This window comes from Podarcis pityusensis, assembly GCF_964106645.2.
Source record: "Podarcis pityusensis genome assembly, chromosome: 15".
Lineage (NCBI taxonomy): Eukaryota > Metazoa > Chordata > Lepidosauria > Squamata > Lacertidae > Podarcis > Podarcis pityusensis.
The window spans coordinates 25,797,160-25,817,278 of NC_138040.1; the positions used below are offsets into that span (position 1 = coordinate 25,797,160).

At 45.4% G+C, this 20,119-nt stretch overlaps 2 protein-coding genes across 7 annotated transcripts; one reads left to right on the forward strand and one right to left on the reverse strand.

The window, feature by feature from the left end:
- Positions 1-263: 263 nt before the first annotated feature.
- On the forward strand, positions 264-14,826 carry DLAT (dihydrolipoamide S-acetyltransferase). Its single transcript, XM_080983500.1, has 14 exons — positions 264-671; positions 2,918-3,019; positions 3,292-3,416; positions 4,121-4,292; positions 5,095-5,221; positions 5,748-5,935; positions 6,543-6,693; positions 6,793-6,860; positions 8,054-8,158; positions 8,724-8,831; positions 11,266-11,381; positions 11,656-11,818; positions 12,021-12,157; positions 12,979-14,826. The coding sequence occupies exons 1-14, from the start codon at positions 402-404 to the stop codon at positions 13,106-13,108; spliced, it is 1,962 nt and encodes a 653-aa protein (XP_080839626.1). The 5' UTR covers positions 264-401; the 3' UTR covers positions 13,109-14,826.
- Positions 14,827-15,669: 843 nt separating this feature from the next.
- Positions 15,670-20,095, reverse strand: PIH1D2 (PIH1 domain containing 2). 6 transcript variants are annotated; one of them, XM_080983655.1, is made up of 6 exons: positions 20,021-20,095; positions 18,415-18,621; positions 17,916-18,039; positions 17,334-17,579; positions 16,297-16,556; positions 15,670-16,170 (listed from the first exon to the last, which is right to left on the reverse strand). In XM_080983655.1, the coding sequence occupies exons 2-6, from the start codon at positions 18,595-18,597 to the stop codon at positions 16,027-16,029; spliced, it is 957 nt and encodes a 318-aa protein (XP_080839781.1). In that variant the 5' UTR covers positions 18,598-18,621; positions 20,021-20,095; the 3' UTR covers positions 15,670-16,026. The 6 variants fall into 6 exon arrangements, with proteins under 6 accessions (XP_080839781.1, XP_080839783.1, XP_080839782.1 ...); XM_080983657.1 differs by having other exon boundaries at positions 18,415-18,653; positions 20,021-20,085; XM_080983656.1 differs by having other exon boundaries at positions 18,415-18,632; positions 20,021-20,039.
- Positions 20,096-20,119: the final 24 nt, after the last annotated feature.

The window sequence follows — 20,119 nt, forward strand, 5'->3', positions numbered from 1 at the left end:
TGTGTGTAGGTAAAAGGTTACAGGGATTCCTCGGGGCAGCAAACCTTGGTGTGAGAATTTCATCCACTCGTTCGTTCATTCATTCGCCAGCGGCTCAGGCTGGCTGCGCGCGCAGCCTCTCGCGCCGCCGAAAGGTAACCTCAGGCCACGGCTGGGACGCAGCCCCGCCCATACTTGACGCGCTTGACGGTTCCTTTCCTCGCCCGCCCGCCTCGGTTCCTTTTGCGACAGTGTCGCGCGCCCTCCTCCTCCTCCCGTGCCTTACGGCGCTGCCCGCTCCGGGGAGTCTGAGGGAGGTCACTCGCTCCTCTCTCGGCCGCCGCTGCCTGACGGACTCAGGGGAGGCCGGGGCCTCCTCCTTTTTTTCCTCTTGAGGGAGGGAGAAGGGGAGGCGAGGCAGGATGTGGCGCGTGCTGGCGAGGCGCGTGGCCCAGCAATGCGCGGCCCCGCGGAGGGCGCCGGGGGCGAGCTTGGAGGGGGCCCCTTGGCGGGGCCGCGCCTCCTGGGGGGCCGTCGCCGGTGGTAGCGGCGGCGGCGGCGGCGGCGGCGGCGGCCTCGCCTCATGGGGGCCCCGCCGGGGGGGAGAGGCGCCGCTGTTCCTTCAGGAAGGGAAGGCCCGGCTCCAGCCCGGCCCCGCCCGGCACTGGTGCAGCTACCCGGCCCACCAAAAGGTGAGTGGGGCCCGCATTTGTGCAGGGGACCTCCCCTTCGGTGGCCCCGGGCTGGGAGGATCGGGCGGGGGGGGGCGGATCCTCCACTCATAGGGACTGGGAGATCCTCTCACGGTTGGTATGGGGTGGGTTCCTTCTCCCGGTTGGGAAGGCTGCGGGCTCGGCAGAAGACCTGCTTCGCAGGCAGAAACGAAGGTCATGCGAAGGTAAGAAGCGCCTGGCTGCTGGGTGAGGCCGGACAGCCCCCCATTTCCCAGCCCAGCATCTGGGTCTCAGCCCGGTGCCCTAACGGGAAGCCTGTGCAAGCAGGGCTTGAGCTCAGCAGCCCCCTCGGTTTTTCTTCCCTCCTGCAAATCCCGTAGTCCGGGATGGTGGGAGTCGCACAGAAGCATTTGGGGGGCCTCAGCGTTGAAGAAACCTGGTGTACACAAGTCTAGAGCTAGGTGGACCCCAATGGTCTGGGTACGGCGGTAGGGCAGTTTCTTTTGCTGCTTTTTGAATCATGCCTTCATTTAGAGCCACGGGGGACTGGAATCTTTATTTTTAGGGGAAGGAGCAGAGCTCAGTTGGTAGAACGTGGATGGGCTTTGCATGCAAAAGGTCCCATGTACCAAATCTTCTAGCATCTTTTGGTAGGGTGAGAAATACACCTGCCTGACAGGTTGGAGAGTCATTGCCCGTCACAGTACTGAGCACGATAGATTCATATCTTGAGGCAGCTTCCAGTGCTTTTGTTATTCATAATGATGAAGGCTGGAATCTGCGTTTAATTTTATTTATTTATGAAAGGCCATCTCTCAGTGACAAAGCACATGCTTTTCTATGCAAAAGGTCCTTGTCTGCATCACCAGGAAGGACCGGGGAAGACCTTTTATTTGAAACCCTTTGGAGCTGTTGCCAGTTGTTGCAGCCGATCCTGAGGTGGATGGACTGAGGCTGTTGCTTGGGATAAGGCAGCTTTCTATGTTTTCAGATTCTTTCTTCCCCTTCCCCGGGACTTCCTAATGCTATACTGGAAGGAAGGAAGGGTTGAGTCTAGTTCAGTGTTCCCAGTTTGGATATGGATGGCTTCTCCTCATTAGAGGTGTTTAGGGTCCCCCCACCCCCAGTCTTCTCTGTATTTATTGGTGGTATTTGGATCAGGTATTCTATCCTGCTCATGGGTCTTCCTCCCATTCACACACACACACTGTGCTTTTCTGCTGTTAGCAACCCCATAAGTGTTGTGTGTGTGTGTAGTGGTTCTTCAGATATGTGGTCTCCTGGCCTCTGCTTCTCACCTTAGATATAAAAAGTAAGACTTGATTAGAGTAACCCCTTTCTTAAAGATGGACTCAGTTTATTGAAGTGGCCTTTCCCAATGATGGGCATACTGAGGACCCATAATTGATTGTTGATGTTCATTCATTGAGCCTGAACATCTGCTACAGGGCAGCCTATGTACATAGATCTCTTACTTATTCTGGGACCCTGTATGATGGGAGTTCCAAAGTGCATGGAAATCTCTGTATGTAAGTTTCCCCAGTGCAGATAGATACCTATCTATGTGTGCTCTTGTGCTCATGTTCTGCTTTGGGGCTTTCCATAGGCACCTGGTTTGACACTCGAAAAACTTAGTGTTGGAGTAGATAGGCTTTTGATCGCATTCAACGAGGCTCTTGCATTCTTACATTCTGCTTTTCAGCCTCTTTGTCTAGCATGAAAATGCAGGCTAGGGTTTTGTTTTTGTTTTTTGGCAGGCTAATCACTTGTGTGGGTTTATTTATAAGGTCAATATAGGGGCTTACAATCCAGAACTTGGGGATCTTTCTTTACTGTGAGGTACCCTGGGACTTCTGTCCGTTTCCTGTATGAATTACATCTCCACCCAAGACCTATTAATAATGGCATTCTGTAGTCCTATGAGAAATGAAGACAACTGGCCTGCATGGAAATTTAGACGGATGAAGTGGGGTTTTTAATATTGATTTGTGCTGTTTTTAACGTTTCATTGACTGTTTTTGTATTTTGATTGATTGTTCTCGACCCACGGGTGTCTTTTTTGTATATAAATGTATTTTATTGATTGGCCCTAGGGTCTTATAATGATGAATAGGATATTGCTCCTATGCCTGGAGCCCTATTTTCTTCTGCACAAATTAAGGCTCCTTGTGAAGGGGACATGCTGGTGGGTGCTTGTCAATACCTGTTGACGCTGAAATTCCAGGGTGGAAAATTGATGACCTTAACAACCTGTTTCTTTGTAGGTGCCTTTGCCAGCTCTCTCTCCTACGATGCAGATGGGGACTATTGCACGATGGGAGAAGAAAGAAGGGGACAAGATCAATGAGGGGGATCTGATAGCAGAGGTACCTTGAAATGTCATTTTTATTAGGTAGTGTCTGAGCAAGCTGTTGGAATTGAGTTCCTAGGAACATCTTGGAGGGATGTCAGTCTCCTTCATCGCCTAATACTTTCTCCTGACTACCTGTGCTTAAGAGGGAGGAGGATGTCGATTTCACTGGCATCTTTTTCTTTTCTTTTCTTCTGATGGTGTACGTTGCTAATATGAGGTTGATGAGGTGTAGGTCAAGAAAATAGGATGTTTCTTTACTGTAACAACTTTGCTATGTTTGTGAAGGTAGAGACAGACAAAGCTACTGTGGGATTTGAGAGCCTGGAAGAATGTTACTTGGCCAAGATCCTGGTGCCAGAAGGAACGCGGGATGTTCCCATTGGAGCCATAATCTGCATCACTGTGGACAAGTGAGTAGAGCTAGGACCATCTTTGTAGAATTCCCGTTTTGCTAATGTTTGTTTTAGTGTCCTTCACTTCTCCCCCACCCCACAATCTCTGCCCTACCTTTGCCAAACTACTCCTTCTAGGACAGCTTCCCAAAGTATCTCTTTGTCACACCATCCTCCTCTCCATTCAGATTAAAACTCTCTTCAAACCCTCTTCGGCAGCAAAATCTTTTCTAGGCCCCCCCTTGTGTTGTATTGGCTAGCCCTCTTCTTGGCCTTTGCCTCCTTAGTGATAAAATCTCTTAATATGAGAGGGGTTCAAATCTAATTGGAAAGCCCTTGCCCAAATTCCTAAGATGTATGGAGCCTGCTTGTCATTCAGTGGTCTGAAAGACACTCCAAATGTGAGCAGAGGCACCCTTATGTTCTATGTTCTGTTATATTGGGGCAGGTTCTGGGGCTGAGTCCTGGCTTAAATTAAGCTCTGCTTCTCCCTTTCAAGCCCAGACCTCTGCTCTTTCTCCTGTCCACTTTGCTTGGTCTAGAAACCTTCTGGGCAGGGCCACATCTCTTCTGTATTCTGTACTGCTGCATGCTTCAGTGTGTTGTTGGGACATGCAGGTGTTATCCAGCAGAGCTGTGAGGCCTTCTGGGTGGCTGAGTTATATTTTTAGACATATCGTGTCTTTGCACTTGCTCAAGGCCTCCTTCCTGCCTTCTCCTAGGCCTGAGCTTATTGATGCCTTTAAGAGTTACACTTTGGATTCTTCAGCAACTGCTCCACCAGCCTCAGTGCCTCCTCCTCCTCCTCCTCCTCCAGCAGCAGCAGCTCCCCCCACGCCAGCAGCTCAGCCCTCTGCTCAAGCTCCAGGCAGCTCCTATCCTCCTCACATGCAGGTACGGTACAGGCCCTATTTACTATTTCTCTTACTGTATCTCTCTCTCTCTGTGTGTCCTTTATCATTTATTCTTCTTTTGTCTTCAAACTTTATCCCTGTTTCCATGCTGCAAAAACAATGCAAGCTGTGAGCTTGCATTTGCTACAGCAGGAGAAGCAGAACTGCCTTTAAAGGACGGTGGAAATGGAGGATGAAAAGTTTCTGCCCTTGGCAGATTGGCACATGTCTGTGTGTGGGGCAACTATTTACTTATTTATTTTTATTTTTCACAATTATATCCTACCTTTTCTCCATGGAGCTCAAACTGGCATACTCCTTCCACAGCCCCACTCATTTCATCCTCGCAACAACCCTGGGGGGTAGGTTAGGCTGAGACACTGTGACTTTCCCAAGGTCACCCAATGAGTTTCATAGCCGAGCAGGGATTTGAACCCTCATCTCCTAGGTCCTAGTGCAACACTAACTACAACACCACATTGACTCAATTAGTGGTATTAGCTGGTTGACTTTGCTCCCTGCCAAGACAAAACACACACACACGTTGTGCTAACTAACATGGCCACTGCTAGAGAGTGAGGAAGTTTCTTTGGGTGCCAGAGAATGTCCTCTACCTTATCCTCTACAATGCTGTAGGAGGAGGAGGAGGAATGACCACTCAGTTCACTGTCCATGGAGCATTGTGTCACGAAGACTGAGGACTGTAACCACACTGTTTGGCCTTGCCTTTTGGATTGAGGATGGTTGCTGTTTGGTTTTAAGAGATCTGTTCATACAAGCTTTTGTACTCTCTACTTCCCTAGATTCTTCTCCCTGCCCTCTCACCCACAATGACAATGGGCACAGTTCAGAGATGGGAAAAGAAGGTTGGTGAAAAGCTAAGTGAAGGAGACTTGTTGGCAGAAATTGAGACAGACAAAGCTACGATAGGTGAGAAGCTTTTAAATCCTAAACAAATAAAGCTTTGGAGCAAGGTTGGGGAACTTGCGGCTCATCCAAAGTGGCTGGATCCCAGCTCCCATCAGTCTCAGGCAGCCAGCGTGGCCAGGGGTAGTGGGTGTTCTGGTCCATTAACATTTGCAGGGCTGCAGGTTCCCCTCCCCTAGTTTGGAAGATTCTTTACTATTCGCATTTCATAAAGAATATGTAATGCAGTCAAGATTCCCTTCTCTCCTCACAGCATTGGCTGATACTGAGCAATCTAAAACATTACCCTATCTCACTACAGCATCAGGTGCTCCAGGCCTGTTATCTTATTACATGCAGATCTCTCCTCAGTTAGAAGAACTCTGTGGATTACATCTTCCAGATTTCTTAATTGCAATATTTTATTTTGTAAATAATACACAATTAACTTATTTGCTGGAATCCCTCTCTCCATAGTGGGATTGTGAAGTTTCCTTCAGTATTGGTCTCCGTAGTGATTGTTTCCCTAAACAATTTATCTCCGCTTAAGGCTTTGAAGTACAGGAAGAAGGTTACTTGGCAAAAATCTTGGTGTCCGAAGGCACGAGAGATGTGCCCTTAGGAACTCCCCTCTGCATCATTGTGGAGAAAGAGTCTGACATTCCAGCATTTGCAGACTACAAGGATGCTGGAGTAGCAGATATCAAGCCTCCGGTGCTGCCACCACCTCCAAGTCCTGTAAGTACAACCTGCATCTGTGATACCTCTGATGGGGAAATGTATCTGTTGGGTAGCCCCATGTAATCAGCTGGATCCAAGAATTTTGGACTTTTGCTTCTCCTGTGCAGGAAGATTTTGTTGCTCTAGAAATTATCTCCACATAGGAGAGATGCAGGATTGCTTCTACAACCTGATCAACTGTGTGCTGCCTGTTTTCATATATTTGCAAGGAAAGGGGCTACAAGACAGCTTAGAAAGAAACCTTTCCTATCTGCCTGCTAAATTTTGTTCTTCAGAGGATTGGGGAGCTTTTCCTGAGTCACTGAGGCTGTTTTGCCCACTTCCCAACGTATGTGATTTTTTCCCCATTCAGTACACTCCTCTCTCTCTCGGGCCTCTTCTAAGTAAGATGTCCAGCTCGCATTAGGACCCTGCGTTCTTGGGTCATGCATGTATTAGCGCAATTCCACTGTGGTGCTGTGTACTGGACTTGAGCGGCTGGCACTGTGCCCCATGCCAAACACCCGTCCATCTAGTCAATCACAGGTTGGAACATTGGGGAATTCCCATGAGCCTCCATGTATTGGCATCTAACTAAACATTTGGCCTTCTCTTTTCTGTTAAGGCAGCGGCAGCAACACCTACTCCTTCTTTTCCATCCCAGCCAGCGGCCCCTCCTTCAGCTAAGGTTCCTGGACAAAAAGGGAGGGTAATAGTCAGCCCTCTGGCAAAGAAACTGGCAGCAGAGAAAGGAATTGACCTTTCACAGGTGAAAGGTGAGTGGCCATCCCCAGGATACTTTTGTCACTCCACATCCCCAGTTCATTTGGTTAGCTCTTCCTGGAAACCCTTTCCCTTTTGTGTGTCCTCTCCAGGCACGGGACCAGATGGACGGATAACAAAGAAAGACATTGAGTCGTTTGTGCCATCAAAGGTTGCCCCGGTGAGTAGCGCACAGAAATGCAGCTTCTTGATGTTTTTGCCTTGGTTGCATCAAAGTTATATATTTGACAAGGCTAAACCTTTACTGAAGTCTGCCTCCAATGTATTATTTTAACTGGGGCTTTCCCTCTGAACTTGACCTGAGTGCCGATGTTTTAGCCTTGGGATGTGAGAAAATGGCTTGCAGCACATTCCAGGTGTCTGTCCCTCAGTATGCCAACTGGTCAAATGGTTTTATGCCCAGGTGCTTTTTGTTTTCGAAGTCCAGAACTGCTTGCACCTCCTGTGCCAATTTGGCATTCTCTTAGAGATACTTCTTGAGAAATGTGATGCTGATGTAGTATTTCATCTGACTTTCTAAATGTAGCTACATGGAATTATGTACGGATAAATTCTTCAAATATTTCTGATCACTATTGTAGGTTGTGCATTGCTGGTACAGTATGCATGGATACACCTGCGTACAACTTCCTCACCAGTGCCCCAGTGCCTTTAAGATTCCTATTTTTACTTTCCCCACCAACCACACTGAGCCCCTTCTGATGGAAATTTTGCTTTCATAAACAGAAATGGACTGTAAATTAGGTTGATGGCACAAGCATAGGAATTAGAAGCTGTGTTCTGTAGGCTGGAGAAAATAAGGTAGTGGGAAGGAAGCATGGGTCTCGAAGCTGTTCTCTTTTATATGTGTGATGGCAACACTTTAAAGCTCCTCTAAGTTGGGGGGACGCGGGTGGCGCTGTGGGTAAAACCTCAGCGCCTAGGGCTTGCCGATCGCATGGTCGGCGGTTCGAATCCCCGCGGCGGGGTGAGCTCCCGTCTTTCAGTCCCAGCTCCTGCCCACCTAGCAGTTCGAAAGCACTCTTAAGTGCAAGTAGATAAATAGGTATCGCTTTATAGCGGGAAGGTAAACGGCGTTTCCGTGTGCTGCGCTGGTGCTGGCTCGCCAGAGCAGCTTCGTCACACTGGCCACGTGACCCGGAAGTGTCTCCGGACAGCGCTGGCCCCCGGCCTCTTAAGTGAGATGGGCGCACAACCCTAGAGTCGGACACGACTGGCCCGTACGGGCAGGGGTACCTTTACCTTTACCTTTAAGTTGGAATAGCTTAAAGAACAATGAACCGTCTCTGCCCTCAGCCCAACAATATTCTTCACAAAAAAACATTGTAGCTAAAAAGGTCTTTCTGCACACAGCCCCGGGCAGCAGAAGCACCTCCTCTGGCAGCACCTGCACCAGCAGCTGCCGCAGCCCTTCCCACAGGCGTCTTCACGGATATTCCAATCAGCAATATTCGCAAGGTAAGGCATCACCGTTGTCGCCTTAGGGTGTGTGTTAGCAGTCAATGCCTCTTGTTGAGCATCATTCAAGTGTGAAGGCTTGGCTTGTTGACCTCTTAAGTGCTTCCTGTGAACAGGTGCTAGCAGATGTTTTAGCACAGAGTTTTAGCACACATAGCCTCCAAATGCTAGTCTTGGAGTTCCCATCATGTCAAGGGTGGTATCGTACAGATGTGTGCCATGCTTTAGAGTAGCAAAAGGGTAGAAAAAAGGTGATTCCTACCTTGAGAAGTTCACATTTTAGATGCAGGGGGGCAAGGTAATAAGGAGCTAATGGGAGCAAAAGTATGTGTGCTTTTTTCTGGCTGTGGGCGATGACAAAGGAATTAGGCTAAAGGCTGCACGTGAAAAGTGTGTTTTGAGGAAGAGAGAGGCCACTCCTGACTGACATTTGGGGAGGGTAAGCTTCTGTGTGGCACATTTAAACAGTCCCACCCAACTGAAAGCCACCAAGCTTGGATATGACACCAACTCTTGGCAGAATACGTTGTGTCTTAATTTCTTGTCCTGCTGTCTGTACTTGCAGGTGATTGCCCAGCGTTTGATGCAGTCTAAGCAAACGATACCTCACTACTATCTCTCAGTCGATGTAGACATGGGAGAAATACTGGTGCTAAGAAAAGAGCTCAACCAGGTAACCTGCTGTGGTGGGAGAAGATTTGTGATGGCATTGTAGGTAGTCCCTAAAACAATATTGTGGCTTCCTATGTTGTAGGGGGCTGCAGCTCTGTAATGATTTAATGTTTCCTTGAGTTTTCCGTCTGTAGAGGTTTTAACATACCGTATTTTTCGCACCATAGGACGCAGTTTTCCCGTCTTAAAAACTAAGGGGGAAAGTCTGTGCGTCCTGTGGACGAATGCAGGGGGGGGGCAGGCAGGAAAAGCCCCCAAGAGCCACACACAAGCTTCGCGCGGCTCTTGCGGGCTTTTCCCCAGGAGGGAGAAGGGACTGACGCGGTCAGTCAGTCCCTTCTTCCTCCTCTAGAAAAGCCTTGCGCAATCTCTCCAGTCGCGGGAGGCAGAGCAAGGCTAAGGAGGAAGCCAGGGCAGCGAGCACGATCCATCCCACTCGCTGCCCGGGCTTCCTCCTTAGCCTTGCGCGCCTCTCCAGTCGCAGGAGGCTGAGCAAGGCTAAAGAGGAAGCCAGGGCAGCGAGCGCGATCCATCCCCTCGCTGCCTGGGCTTCCTCTTTAGCCTTGCGCGCCTCTCCAGTCGCGGGAGGCTGAGCAAGGCTAAAGAAGCCAACTTTTAAAAAATCTCTCTATCTCTACCTCTTTTTCTTTTTTCGTCCTTTCTCCACCCCCTTCTTTTCCTCTGGATCAGTGTTTTTATCTAGATTAACATTTTAGTTTGGAGGGGGGATATTATAAAAAAGGAAACTTTCCAGCTTTTATTTTAGTATACAATAAAAACAGATTAAACAAAACACAAAAGAAGGAAATAGCACAGAAGAAGAAGAGAAAAGGGAAAGCCATTTACCAGAGGTAGATCTTAACCCTTGCCTCACCTGGGAGCTTCTCTGGGCAGGAATTCCCTCGGCTTAAGTGGGGTGGGGGGAGAGTGGCAGGTGGGGGGTTACCTACCTAGACACTGAAGCCATGTGTCTCTCCAATGAAAATTGGGAGTGGGCATTGTGTGAAGTGGCTGTGGATCTCCTGCCGCAGACGTGTAGGACTGTATAGAGTTGGGAGGGCCACCCGAGGGTCATCTAGCCCAGCCCCCTCACAATGTAGGAATTACAGCTAAAGAACGCCAAGCAGATGGTCCCCCAACTGCTGCTTAAAAGCCTCCAGTGGTGGAGATCCCCAACACCTTCCAAGGTCATAGAATTGCAGGGTTGGAAGGGAACCCCAGGAGTCATCTAGTCCAGCCCCGGTGGACAGCGGGCATGATCCATCCCATTGTGCAAGGCTAAAGATGCTGCTCAAGGCTAAAGAGGAAGCCAAGGCAGTGAGCGGGATGGATCACGCTCGCTGCCTTGTCTTCTTCTTTAGCTGCGCTGGAGAGGTTTAGCTCCTGGCTGGAGAGGTTGCGCGGCTATGGATCCCGCTCGCTGTCTTGGCTTCTTTGCTCTTGGGGGCTGGGGGGGGGAACCCAGGCTTCCCCTGCAGCCCCGAGAAGCTCTGGGAGAAGCGGACAGGCTGCACGCAGCCTGTCCCTTGCTCTTTGGGGCTGTGGGGGGGAATAATATTTTTCCCCTTGATTTCCCCCTCTAAAAACTAGGTGCGTCCTGTGGTCCGGTGCGTCCAATAGAGCGAAAAATACGGTAATACAAAACAGCCTACCATCCATGGATATTCCAGCAGTGTACGCATTTACATGCATTTCTGGTTTCCCACATTGCATTCCCAGTCAAGACCACAGAATATGTAACAAAAGATTGTAAACTATAAGGGAAAGACTATATCAGAGCTAGTTCTGTGCGTTGCTTTATTCTCTACATTATTAGAAGTGAAATGAGAGAAAGTTGCACAATGCTCGGGGAAATAAACCTTCTTATTCAATTGGAATAAAAATCTTTCATTCTGAGACTTAGGCTTAGGAGAAGTATGATGTGTGTTGTTGGTAAACTGGAGGAAGAGGGGAAACCACTCAAGTTGTATGCTCTGGGTTTTTCAGCCTGGTTGACCTGTCTGCATTAGACAGACAGCCTGCTCTTGCTTGCATTGCCTTCTGTATACAGTGGTACCTCGGGTTACAGACTCCACTAAGCCAGAAATAGTGCTTCAGTTTGAGAACTTTGCTTCAGGATGAGAACAGAAATTTTGTTCTGGCAGTGCGGCAGCAGCGGGAGGACCCATTAGCTAAAGTGGAGCTTCAAGTTAAGAACAGTTTCAGGTTAAGAACGGACCTCCGGAACGAATTAAGTTCTTAACCCGAGGTACCACTGTACTTAGGTTCACTGACTCCTTGTGTAACAGCTGGCCTTGAATAGCTGCTTTCCACAATCATTGTAATTATGTGGAATACATGGTTGCATAAATTCATACTTTTTCAGCCTTCTAAGGTGACCCTGGCAGATGAACAGTTTTGCAGATATGTCCATTCTGTCTCTCTTTTTTTTGCAGGAGATGCCGCAGAACACTAAGCTTTCTGTCAATGACTTCATAATTAAGGCTTCAGCTCTGGCTTGCATGAAAGTGCCTGAAGCAAATTCCTCTTGGTTGGACACAGTCATTAGACAGTAAGTGTACAGTCTTTAAGTTAGCAAGTAAATTTCATAATTGTTGGCCCCATCGTAACTGCATGCTGGAACTGAGTTGCAGCAGTAGAGAGGCAGCAGCTTGATGTCTTTTTGTGCAATTAAATTGAAGGGGGTCAGGGTGAGGGAGGTTTGCTTATGGTATAAGGCAGCCAATAATGGATTGTGAAAGTGCCTTCCAATTTCTGTTCAAGTCTGAATTTCTTTTGAGTTGCTAGGTTCATACAGATGGACCCCCACCCCTTTTGTCTTCCAGGAATCATGTAGTCGATGTAAGCGTTGCAGTCAGTACTCCAGCAGGGCTTATAACCCCAATAGTATTTAATGCACACATAAAGGGATTGGCTTCCATTAACAAAGATGTTGTAACGTTGGCAACCAAAGCTCGCGAAGGGAAGTTACAGCCACATGAATTTCAGGTAAGCTACATGGAGCAGGAGTGATTTCCAAAGGTGTGACTGTGCTCTGGATTTGCTTTCTGAGAGATGAGAAAAATGTTTTGTAGTGGTGATGGTTGTTTAGCAAACAGTTTCTCAGAGCCACCCTTTTATGTTCCACAGCTGACAGCATACCATACACAGTAGTTTGTCAAAGAATGCTAATGTATTTATTTCCTTTCAGGGAGGAACTTTTACAGTCTCAAATTTAGGAATGTATGGGATTAAGAATTTCTCTGCGATTATCAATCCACCACAGGCTTGTATTTTAGCAGTTGGTGCCTCTGAGAAAAGGCTGGTTCCAGCAGATAATGAGAAGGGGTAAGTTTTTTTTTTAAAGTACCTCTTTAAATAGGGTAGCACCCAAGGGAATTTGTGTGGCCTGGTTTACATGCATTGTTAAATCATTGTTTAAAATGAACTATGGTTTAACATGCACTTTGCTTCTCCCGTGCTCCTGGTCGTTCCATGGAGTAGAGGAAACCAACTTCTTGTGACATACGACTCCAGGCTCATGGTTTATTTCTCTCCTATCAAATCACAAGTGGCAGCCAAGTTTTCTTCTTAGCTTCACTGCTTGTGGTTTAGAGGAGACGAAGCACAAGCCTGGATTCACATCTCACAACAAGCTAGACCAGGCATAGGCAAACTTGGCCCTCCAGATGTTTTGGGACTACAACTCCCATGATCCCTAGCTAACAGGACCAGTGGTCAGGGATGATGGCAATTGTAGTCCCAAAACTTCTGGAGGGCCGAGTTTACCTATGCCTGAGCTAGACCTAGCTTGTTTCTCCTAGGGCATGGTACACTCAGGTGCAAAGTGCATGTTAAACCCAGTTTATGTCAAATCATGGTTTAACTTTGTGTGCAAACCAGGCCAGTATATACCTGTAGCCAGGAAAAGTCCAGAATTTGTATAGAAGAAAAAACTAAAAATGGCTGGTCATGTTTATGCTAGTTATGCACAAGCTGTGTGCCCCCAAAGGCAGCCCCATTGTTACTGCTTTGTTCCTTGCTGATTTAATCCTTGATTACTGCATTTTGCTTTTATTCCTTTTTCAAAAAAACTTTTTCCCCCATTCCTATTGATTGGTTCATGGAGGAGGTTGAGCATTTGAAATGTGCTTTTTTCCCCACCCCAGATTTGACGTAACCAGCGTGATGTCTGTCACGCTTAGCTGTGACCACCGCGTTGTGGATGGAGCAGTTGGAGCCCAGTGGCTGGCCGAGTTCAAGAGGTTCCTTGAGAAGCCTGCCACCATGCTGCTATAATCCCTTGAGGCCACCAGGACTTTCTTAGGTCACATCACTTCATTCTAAAGAAGCTATTTATATATCTAGTGTTTAGACTTTTAAACAAATGTTCCCTTCTTTATTTTTTAAAAAAATCTTATCTAAATATATATATATGGTTGCTGGTAATTTTTATTACCAGTTGTACATATTAAAATGGTTTGCATAGGCTTTCTGGAGCCTGGTTCGGTTATACTGTATTTTATACAGGGAAATGAATTTGCAAACTTTCCCCCCTCCTAAATAGCCCAAAGTGATTGAAATCATGTGGAGGAGCTCGTGCTTCTGATCAAGGGAACACAGGCCCACCCAGCAACCTGATGACTCATTCTGTCTTCCCAAAAACAGAGGAACCAAGATTGTAAAAGCAAACAAAAACAAAAACACAAGTTGAACTATCTGGTGGCTGAAATCCCCTTACCAGCAAAGACAGGGAGCTTGTGCATTCTGTCCTCCTGTCCTTTAGATTAGCAGGCTGTCCTGAAGGATGGAAGAGAACAGGGTTCCCTAATGGTCCACATGCCAGCTTTTTTCTAGAGTTCAGCAGTTAGATTTTATAGCCACATGAATTCTTTGAGAGCACTTTAACTCAATAACTCCAATCAGACTCCCCACATTGTATGGCAACATTTCTTTTTTGAAATAATGCTGACCATATATGTTCTTTCTAGTGCATTTTATGAACTTTTCATCTTTTTTGGCATTAAATCTTTCATTTTAAGAGACTGCTTCCCCCCCTCTAGTTTAGTGAATGCTGCTTCACTTGAAGCAGGAGTCATCGTTCAGGGAAATGATGAAATTCATTAGGGGCTGATGAACATAAACCAATGCGGTCTGAACAACTGGATGCTGACTTTAGGGTTCCCTCCCCCCCTTCCACATTGTTGACCCTAGGAAGCTCTGAGAGGTGTTGGGACTAGGTGCAATCCAAATGGGACTTGTCCTGTCATTGAAATGAATGTGAGGTCATGGTCTTCCTTCATATAAAAAAAGATTGTGCAGAAAAGATAACCATAGTGGCTTGTGACCACTGGCCATAATTCAGAGTAAATGAGTTTTGCTTAAGTTCCATTGAAATCAATGGGACAGGTTAGTTGTGACTTGAAGTCCTATTCATTTCAAAATAGGTGCGACTATATTTCTCTGAATTGGGGTCAGTTCTGTAACAACTTTGTCTTTTGCCACTCCCAGCCTTGGGGAAGTGGCAAAATTTATTTGGCCATGTAAATAGTGTAAAAATTTAAATTGCTTGGAATGGTTTTCTTTTGAAATTGTGCCCATTTGCATTTAAGATTGTGTCCACAAAGGGAAGGATTCTCTAGTGGAAAACACTCCCATGTTTGCTTTCCAAAGAAAATGTTAATTTACAAAGGAGGATCATGTAATAGCCAAGTGACGTGACCTGGAGAGCCAAGTATACCATTAATAAATATACCCAAAATTATTCTGTACGATATACATTGCATTAAGTATTGTAAAGTTGTGCTACCAAATCCACTAAAAGAATATTCAAGGTGGTTATACTGTGGAGATTAAATATTTTTCTGAGACCCATCTAATATTTTGTTAATTTAGTTGCTGTTTTGCATAAAATCTTTTACTGTTTTCGTAAGAAGCAAGTTGCACTTAAAACGTCCTAACTCAGTTCCCGTCTGGCCAGTTAGGCCAGTTGTGTTCTATTAAATGTTTAAAATTTATTAGATGGCTTTTCCTTGTCCCTGGTGCTTCATTGTTTGCTGAGGGTATGTGTAGAACTGACCCTACTGGTAAGAAGGATTGCTGAGCTTGCCTCACTATTTGAATCAGTGAAACATGACTCTTAACTTGTGCCACTCAGGGGCTGGGAGTCACAAGAGATTTGTCACTGTGCCTACTAACTCCGTAGCTGCTCTAAATGTTCTTCAGTTATTTTTAGAATTCAACTTAACTAAAGCCTTGGAACTTTTGTTTGTTTCATTGTAATAATCCAAAACTTGACTTTTTTATTTTACTGTTTTTTTTTATAAGTAGGGAATGGCTAGCTTCTATTTTTCTTCTTTGATGCTACAGAATTAGGTTGAGTAGCTCAGTCTGTGGAGCATGAGACTTTTAATTCCAGGGTTGTGGGTTTGAGCCCCATGTTGGGTGAAATATTCCTACATTGCAAGGAATTGGAATAAATGACCCTTGTGGCTCCTTCCAATTCTACAATTCCACAATTCTAGTATATTTGCTGCTGCTGTAGCTGAGAAAACAGTATGGACAGCCTTTGAGCCAGGAACTCCTGCTTCAGTTACAAAGAGTAATCTAACCTTTTAGATTCAAGAAATCCACAACTGGTAAGCTAAGTCCTGTTTGTCCTGTCAGAACAACCACCATCAACCACATGGCCTTTAAATCTCCCATCAACCACATGGCCTTTAAATAGTGCCAGGGAAAAACTTGTACTGTATTTAAGTTTGTACCCTTGAGCTGAGTTCTTGTGAATAGGTGTTGGGACACAGTTCAAACCCAGACAAACCCAGAATGTGTTATCTTTTATTGAGGGATCAATGAAAATGTAAACTTTACAAGTGCTTTTATAAGATTTTCATGTAGTTGTTGAGCCGTTATAGTTTGCACAATACAGTAGAAACTCCATGACTGATAAGAGAAACATTTAAAGTAAGCATTGGAACATTCTCCATTAGAGTTGAGTTTCAGTTCTGTACTTAGAAACATATCTTACCTCCAGTTAGCATTACTCAGCTCTGCATCTGTCCAAAGGGCAGCTGGGATGCCTGCTCTAATGATCCAATGTGTGAAATGCAGGCAAGCAGCCAGTAGACTTTAATATTACCCTATGCAAAGTGTTTGGAAGTGCTGAGTGGGCAGTATCCAACCCCCCAAGCCCACATGCCGTGTCAAATCTGCTAACGTCACTTCTTTTCAGACACCGGCATTGTGATTAGTAAAACTCTTTTCTGGCTGTGAAATGCTGCTGTTGTTGCTTCTTCATTCACAGACTGTGGAAGATCCAAGTGTAATTTATACTTTGCAGGGCATTCAATCAATACATCATCCTAAAATCGAAAAAGAAGTTTCTTTGTAAATGAAGTACATGTGATTGCTACAGGTGAGGCGTGCCAGATGGACATAGGGCTGTCCGAAAGGAAGCCAGAGTTGAATGTAATTCATGACTAACTTACCTCAGAAACGCTTAGGTCACACTCAGAGACACAGTGTACCTCTGGCAATTCAACTTTCAGTTCAATCTTCAGAGGCTTCTCATTTATATCCTTTATGATGGTGACTTCATAGGCTGGGGTGCACAATTCCTCTGGTTGCTCTGTAGTGGAAATCTCTTCAATGAGGCATGTTTTAGAGGGCACCGTGTTCTCCATTAGCAAAGTAAGGTCACTGCTATCTTCCTTTGTTATGATGTTTCTCAGTTGGTCAAGTGTCACTTCTTTCCAAGGTGATTTTTAGACATGGGAATTTTAAAAATACTTTAATGGATCACATTGCTATAGAAGTATCAGTTATATGTTCTACAGTGAGGGGGGGGGGAAGTATTTGATCCCCTGCTAAATTTGCCTGTTTGCCCTCTGACAAAGAAGTGACCAGTCCATAATTTTAACGGTAGGTTTATTCTAGCTGTGAGAGACAGAATAACAACAGGAAAACCCCCAGAAACCCAGAAGACAAAAGTCAGAGATTGATGTGCATTATAATGTGTGAAATAAGTATCTGATCCTTTATCAACCAGCCAGATGTCAGGCTACCTGGTATCTTCACTGTATGTAACGAGCTGAGATTAGAAGCACCTGCTGTAAGGGAAAGGTCTTGCCTGTAATCCCACCTCGTTACAGTAAATGTACAAATCACTGGTCAACAGAAGCAATCAATCCAACAGATTCCAAAGTAGTCACCATGACCAAGATGAAAGAGCTGTCCAAGTTTGTATAAATACTTACATAAAAACTCAGATTTAAGGGGAAGGTTCCATTTAGTGTACTCAAAAGTTTTTTAATCTCTTCATTTTACAAACTGATAAAATATTTCAGGTCCTACTGTTCATCTTAAATTCATAAAACAAGAATATACTGAGGCATGCTGAAACCAAGCACGCTTCTGCAAGTGCCTTTTAATGTGGGTTATAACTTGCATCCTAAAGAGTGGTGTGAGAAGTTAAATCATACCCCATCATGTTTCACTCCTGGTAATGACTTGGGAGGGTACTTACCTTTCTGCAAGGTCTTCTGGGACAAAGCCACTGGTGCTTGCTCTCTCCTTAAGCTCTGTCTCATCCTTGCCAGGCTTCCCTTCAGTTTAAATTTTGTAATAGTATAGGAGTTTGACAGAATGATGTTGTATTGCTCCTCAATATACTTAAGTGATAGATGTATCAATTGGTCCTTCATTGATGGGTCATCCTTTCCCTTCTCAATAACAGATTGGTTGTATGCAATATCAAGGACAGTATAAAACTCTAGAAGAAAAAAAAGTCTAATTATTGTTTTATCATATACATTATATTGTAGAGGACAATGGGGGCAAAGCCAAACATGAAAGTTGTAAACTTGTGTTGTTTTTTAAAAAAATCAGTTGTCAAATTGTGAGATTACACTTAATTTTGCTCTTTTGGCTGTTATTTTCCTACTCTTTCAGCTAAGGCTTATTGGTTTATAATGTACATTTCTGTCATCTTCACCCCACCCATTTGGAGAGAGAAAATGGGCTGGGATATAAGGGGCTAAAATAGACCTACAGAAATGAGTACTGTGCTACACAGCAAGCTAAACCTTCTGCAAGGAGCAAAGCTGACCTGATTTCTCAGATACCTCCTCCATTTTGCCAGCCCTCAATGGCACTGGGTCAGATGGCGATTGGGGTGCTGGAACCTGATTCCACCTGCAGAGGTTAACGAACAATGATTTTTCAGTAGGCTCCTGGAAAAAGAATCCAAAACCAGTTAATAAAGGAGGATGGTTTATTACTACATCATGCAGGCATGAACTAGAATAGGAACACGGTCAAACTCTGGTTTGCATTCTCTGGTATTTCTGGTCTTGGATACAGTCCAGCGTTTTTGGATTAACTGAAAAGATAATTGCACCTGTTACCTTCCATCCATCTTGTTTTCTATTCTAAATTAATAAGAAATAAATAGTTAGGGAGAAGCAATAGAATAAATATAGAATGCAAATCAAGTGCACACATGCCTATTGTATCTGCCTGACTAGTTGAGTAAAGGTTTGGTGAAAATGAAGGCACATTTTGATGTCTGAGCTTCCTTCTTGCTGTGCAGGTATCTTGCAACATACCAAGATGCAGGTCTTCAGGCACATGTATGGTTCTGCAGGAGCATAATGTTGCTTTGCGTCTTTGAGTTGCTGCTGCATGAACTGGTGGTAACTTTCAGGATTGCTCTCAGCCATGTCATCAAGCATCATCCAGAGTTGGTTCGCTTTTGCCAGCATATCCTCAGAGTTACGAAGAGCCTCCATGATTGTCTCTTCAACAGTGGGCGGCTGCAGCAACACTATAAGAGATTCGGAGAAGACTGGGGGAACAGAAGTGTGAAGTTCAGCAGGTGCTTCCAGGGCCTTACTGTGCTCTTTGGCGGTAAAATCTATACGGGGATAAATTATTCACTGTGGCTGTCCTTGGAGAGTTCCTAAAACTCCCTCTTTCAACACTAGCCTCCATTCCTTCTCTAAAAAACTGGGAAAATCAATGAGCTAGTCCTACAGGACTTGCCTTGCTGGCTTGTGTGGTGGCAGGATCTCTTACTCCAACACAGGGCTCTCCAGAGATTTGGGGCTACAGGAAGGCTGGGGCAGATGGGATTTGCAATCGAAGGCATCGGGAGGACACTAACTTGGGGAAGCTATACTTTAAAATAGTTGCTTGGCAGGCATGAATGCAACAGGTGCAGCTTTTCCAAACCAATGTGATTAACAAAGCTGCGTCTATTTAAAGAAGATGTGATAAAGTAGCTAAAAAGGGAAGTCCCAAGTTTAGATATTCTACGCTACTCACTTCCTAAGACTGCAATCCTATCCAAACATGCCTTGGAATCAAACCCCATCGAACAGTAGAACAACATCTGGGTAAACATTCATGGGATTGTTCTGTAAATGGCTTTAAGCAAACCTGTTCTCTCTCTACACCCCCTGTCATAAGAGGTAATTATACTGGCCTACTTTGTAGGGCTTTTTGTTTTATTTTATATATATATACCTTTGCAGGGCAAGTTCCAAAATGTAAAGCAATAAAAACTCAGTAGTAAAATCTGCAAAGCTAAAAACTGCACCCAAAACCATTTCATTAAATATAAGAGTGACTGAGATAGTACCCATGAGGCCTCAATCCAGTATACACCTACCAAATTCAATCTGACTTGCTTCTGAATAGACATGCCCAGGATTGAAACTTCGAAAAGCAGTATAAAAAGGCTAAGACTTCCACTTACCCTGAGAAATAAATACTACAGAACACAACGGAGCATTTTCCTGAGCAGACATGCAAAGGATTGCTCTCATAAGGCTGCAATCCTATATCCAACGACCTGAAAATTCAATTTAAATCGGGCACTGACTTCACAGTACGTAGAACATACACAGGATTGGGCTATAAATATTGTTGGGTGCCTGTTTCAAGTGCCAAACACGCACTTGTTTCCCCGCTACCCAGGAGAAAAACGGGCGAGCGGCGCTGATTCGTGGCCGTGACTACTCAAGAGTAAATCCCGCTGACTTAAACGGGGCTTACTTGCAAGTCGAAAAATGGGAGGGGAAGGCATCTTAAAAAAAAGGGATGCCAGAGAAAATCTCAATAACTACAAGAGAGCTAATAATGTACAAATCATTTTGGGTGTTGCGTTTTTTTTGCGCTGAGACTCCCTTGCTGAGGCCACGAGCAACCTACCTAGCCGGTGCGCGCGCGCCCGCGAAGACCCAAGCCGTCTCCCTAGCAACCGCCGGAAGGAGAAAGTGGCCTCCGCCGGAAGCGGAAGCGAGGCGTTCT

Bases quoted from the DNA above. Each gene is read 5' to 3' on its own strand.
- DLAT (XM_080983500.1), top strand. From the start codon at position 402: ATGTGGCGCGTGCTGGCGAGGCGCGTGGCCCAGCAATGCGCGGCCCCG. The intron at 6,861-8,053 runs GTGAGTAGCGCA...TTCTGCACACAG, and splicing joins TGCCATCAAAGGTTGCCCCG to CCCCGGGCAGCAGAAGCACC. The intron at 8,159-8,723 runs GTAAGGCATCAC...CTGTACTTGCAG, and splicing joins CAATCAGCAATATTCGCAAG to GTGATTGCCCAGCGTTTGAT.
- PIH1D2 (XM_080983652.1), bottom strand. From the start codon at position 19,635: ATGAGAGCAATCCTTTGCATGTCTGCTCAGGAAAATGCTCCGTTGTGT. The intron at 18,654-19,565 runs GTAAGTGGAAGT...CTGTTCCCCCAG, and splicing joins TGTAGTATTTATTTCTCAGG to TCTTCTCCGAATCTCTTATA. The intron at 18,040-18,414 runs GTATGTTGCAAG...TTCTTTTTCCAG, and splicing joins GCCTGAAGACCTGCATCTTG to GAGCCTACTGAAAAATCATT.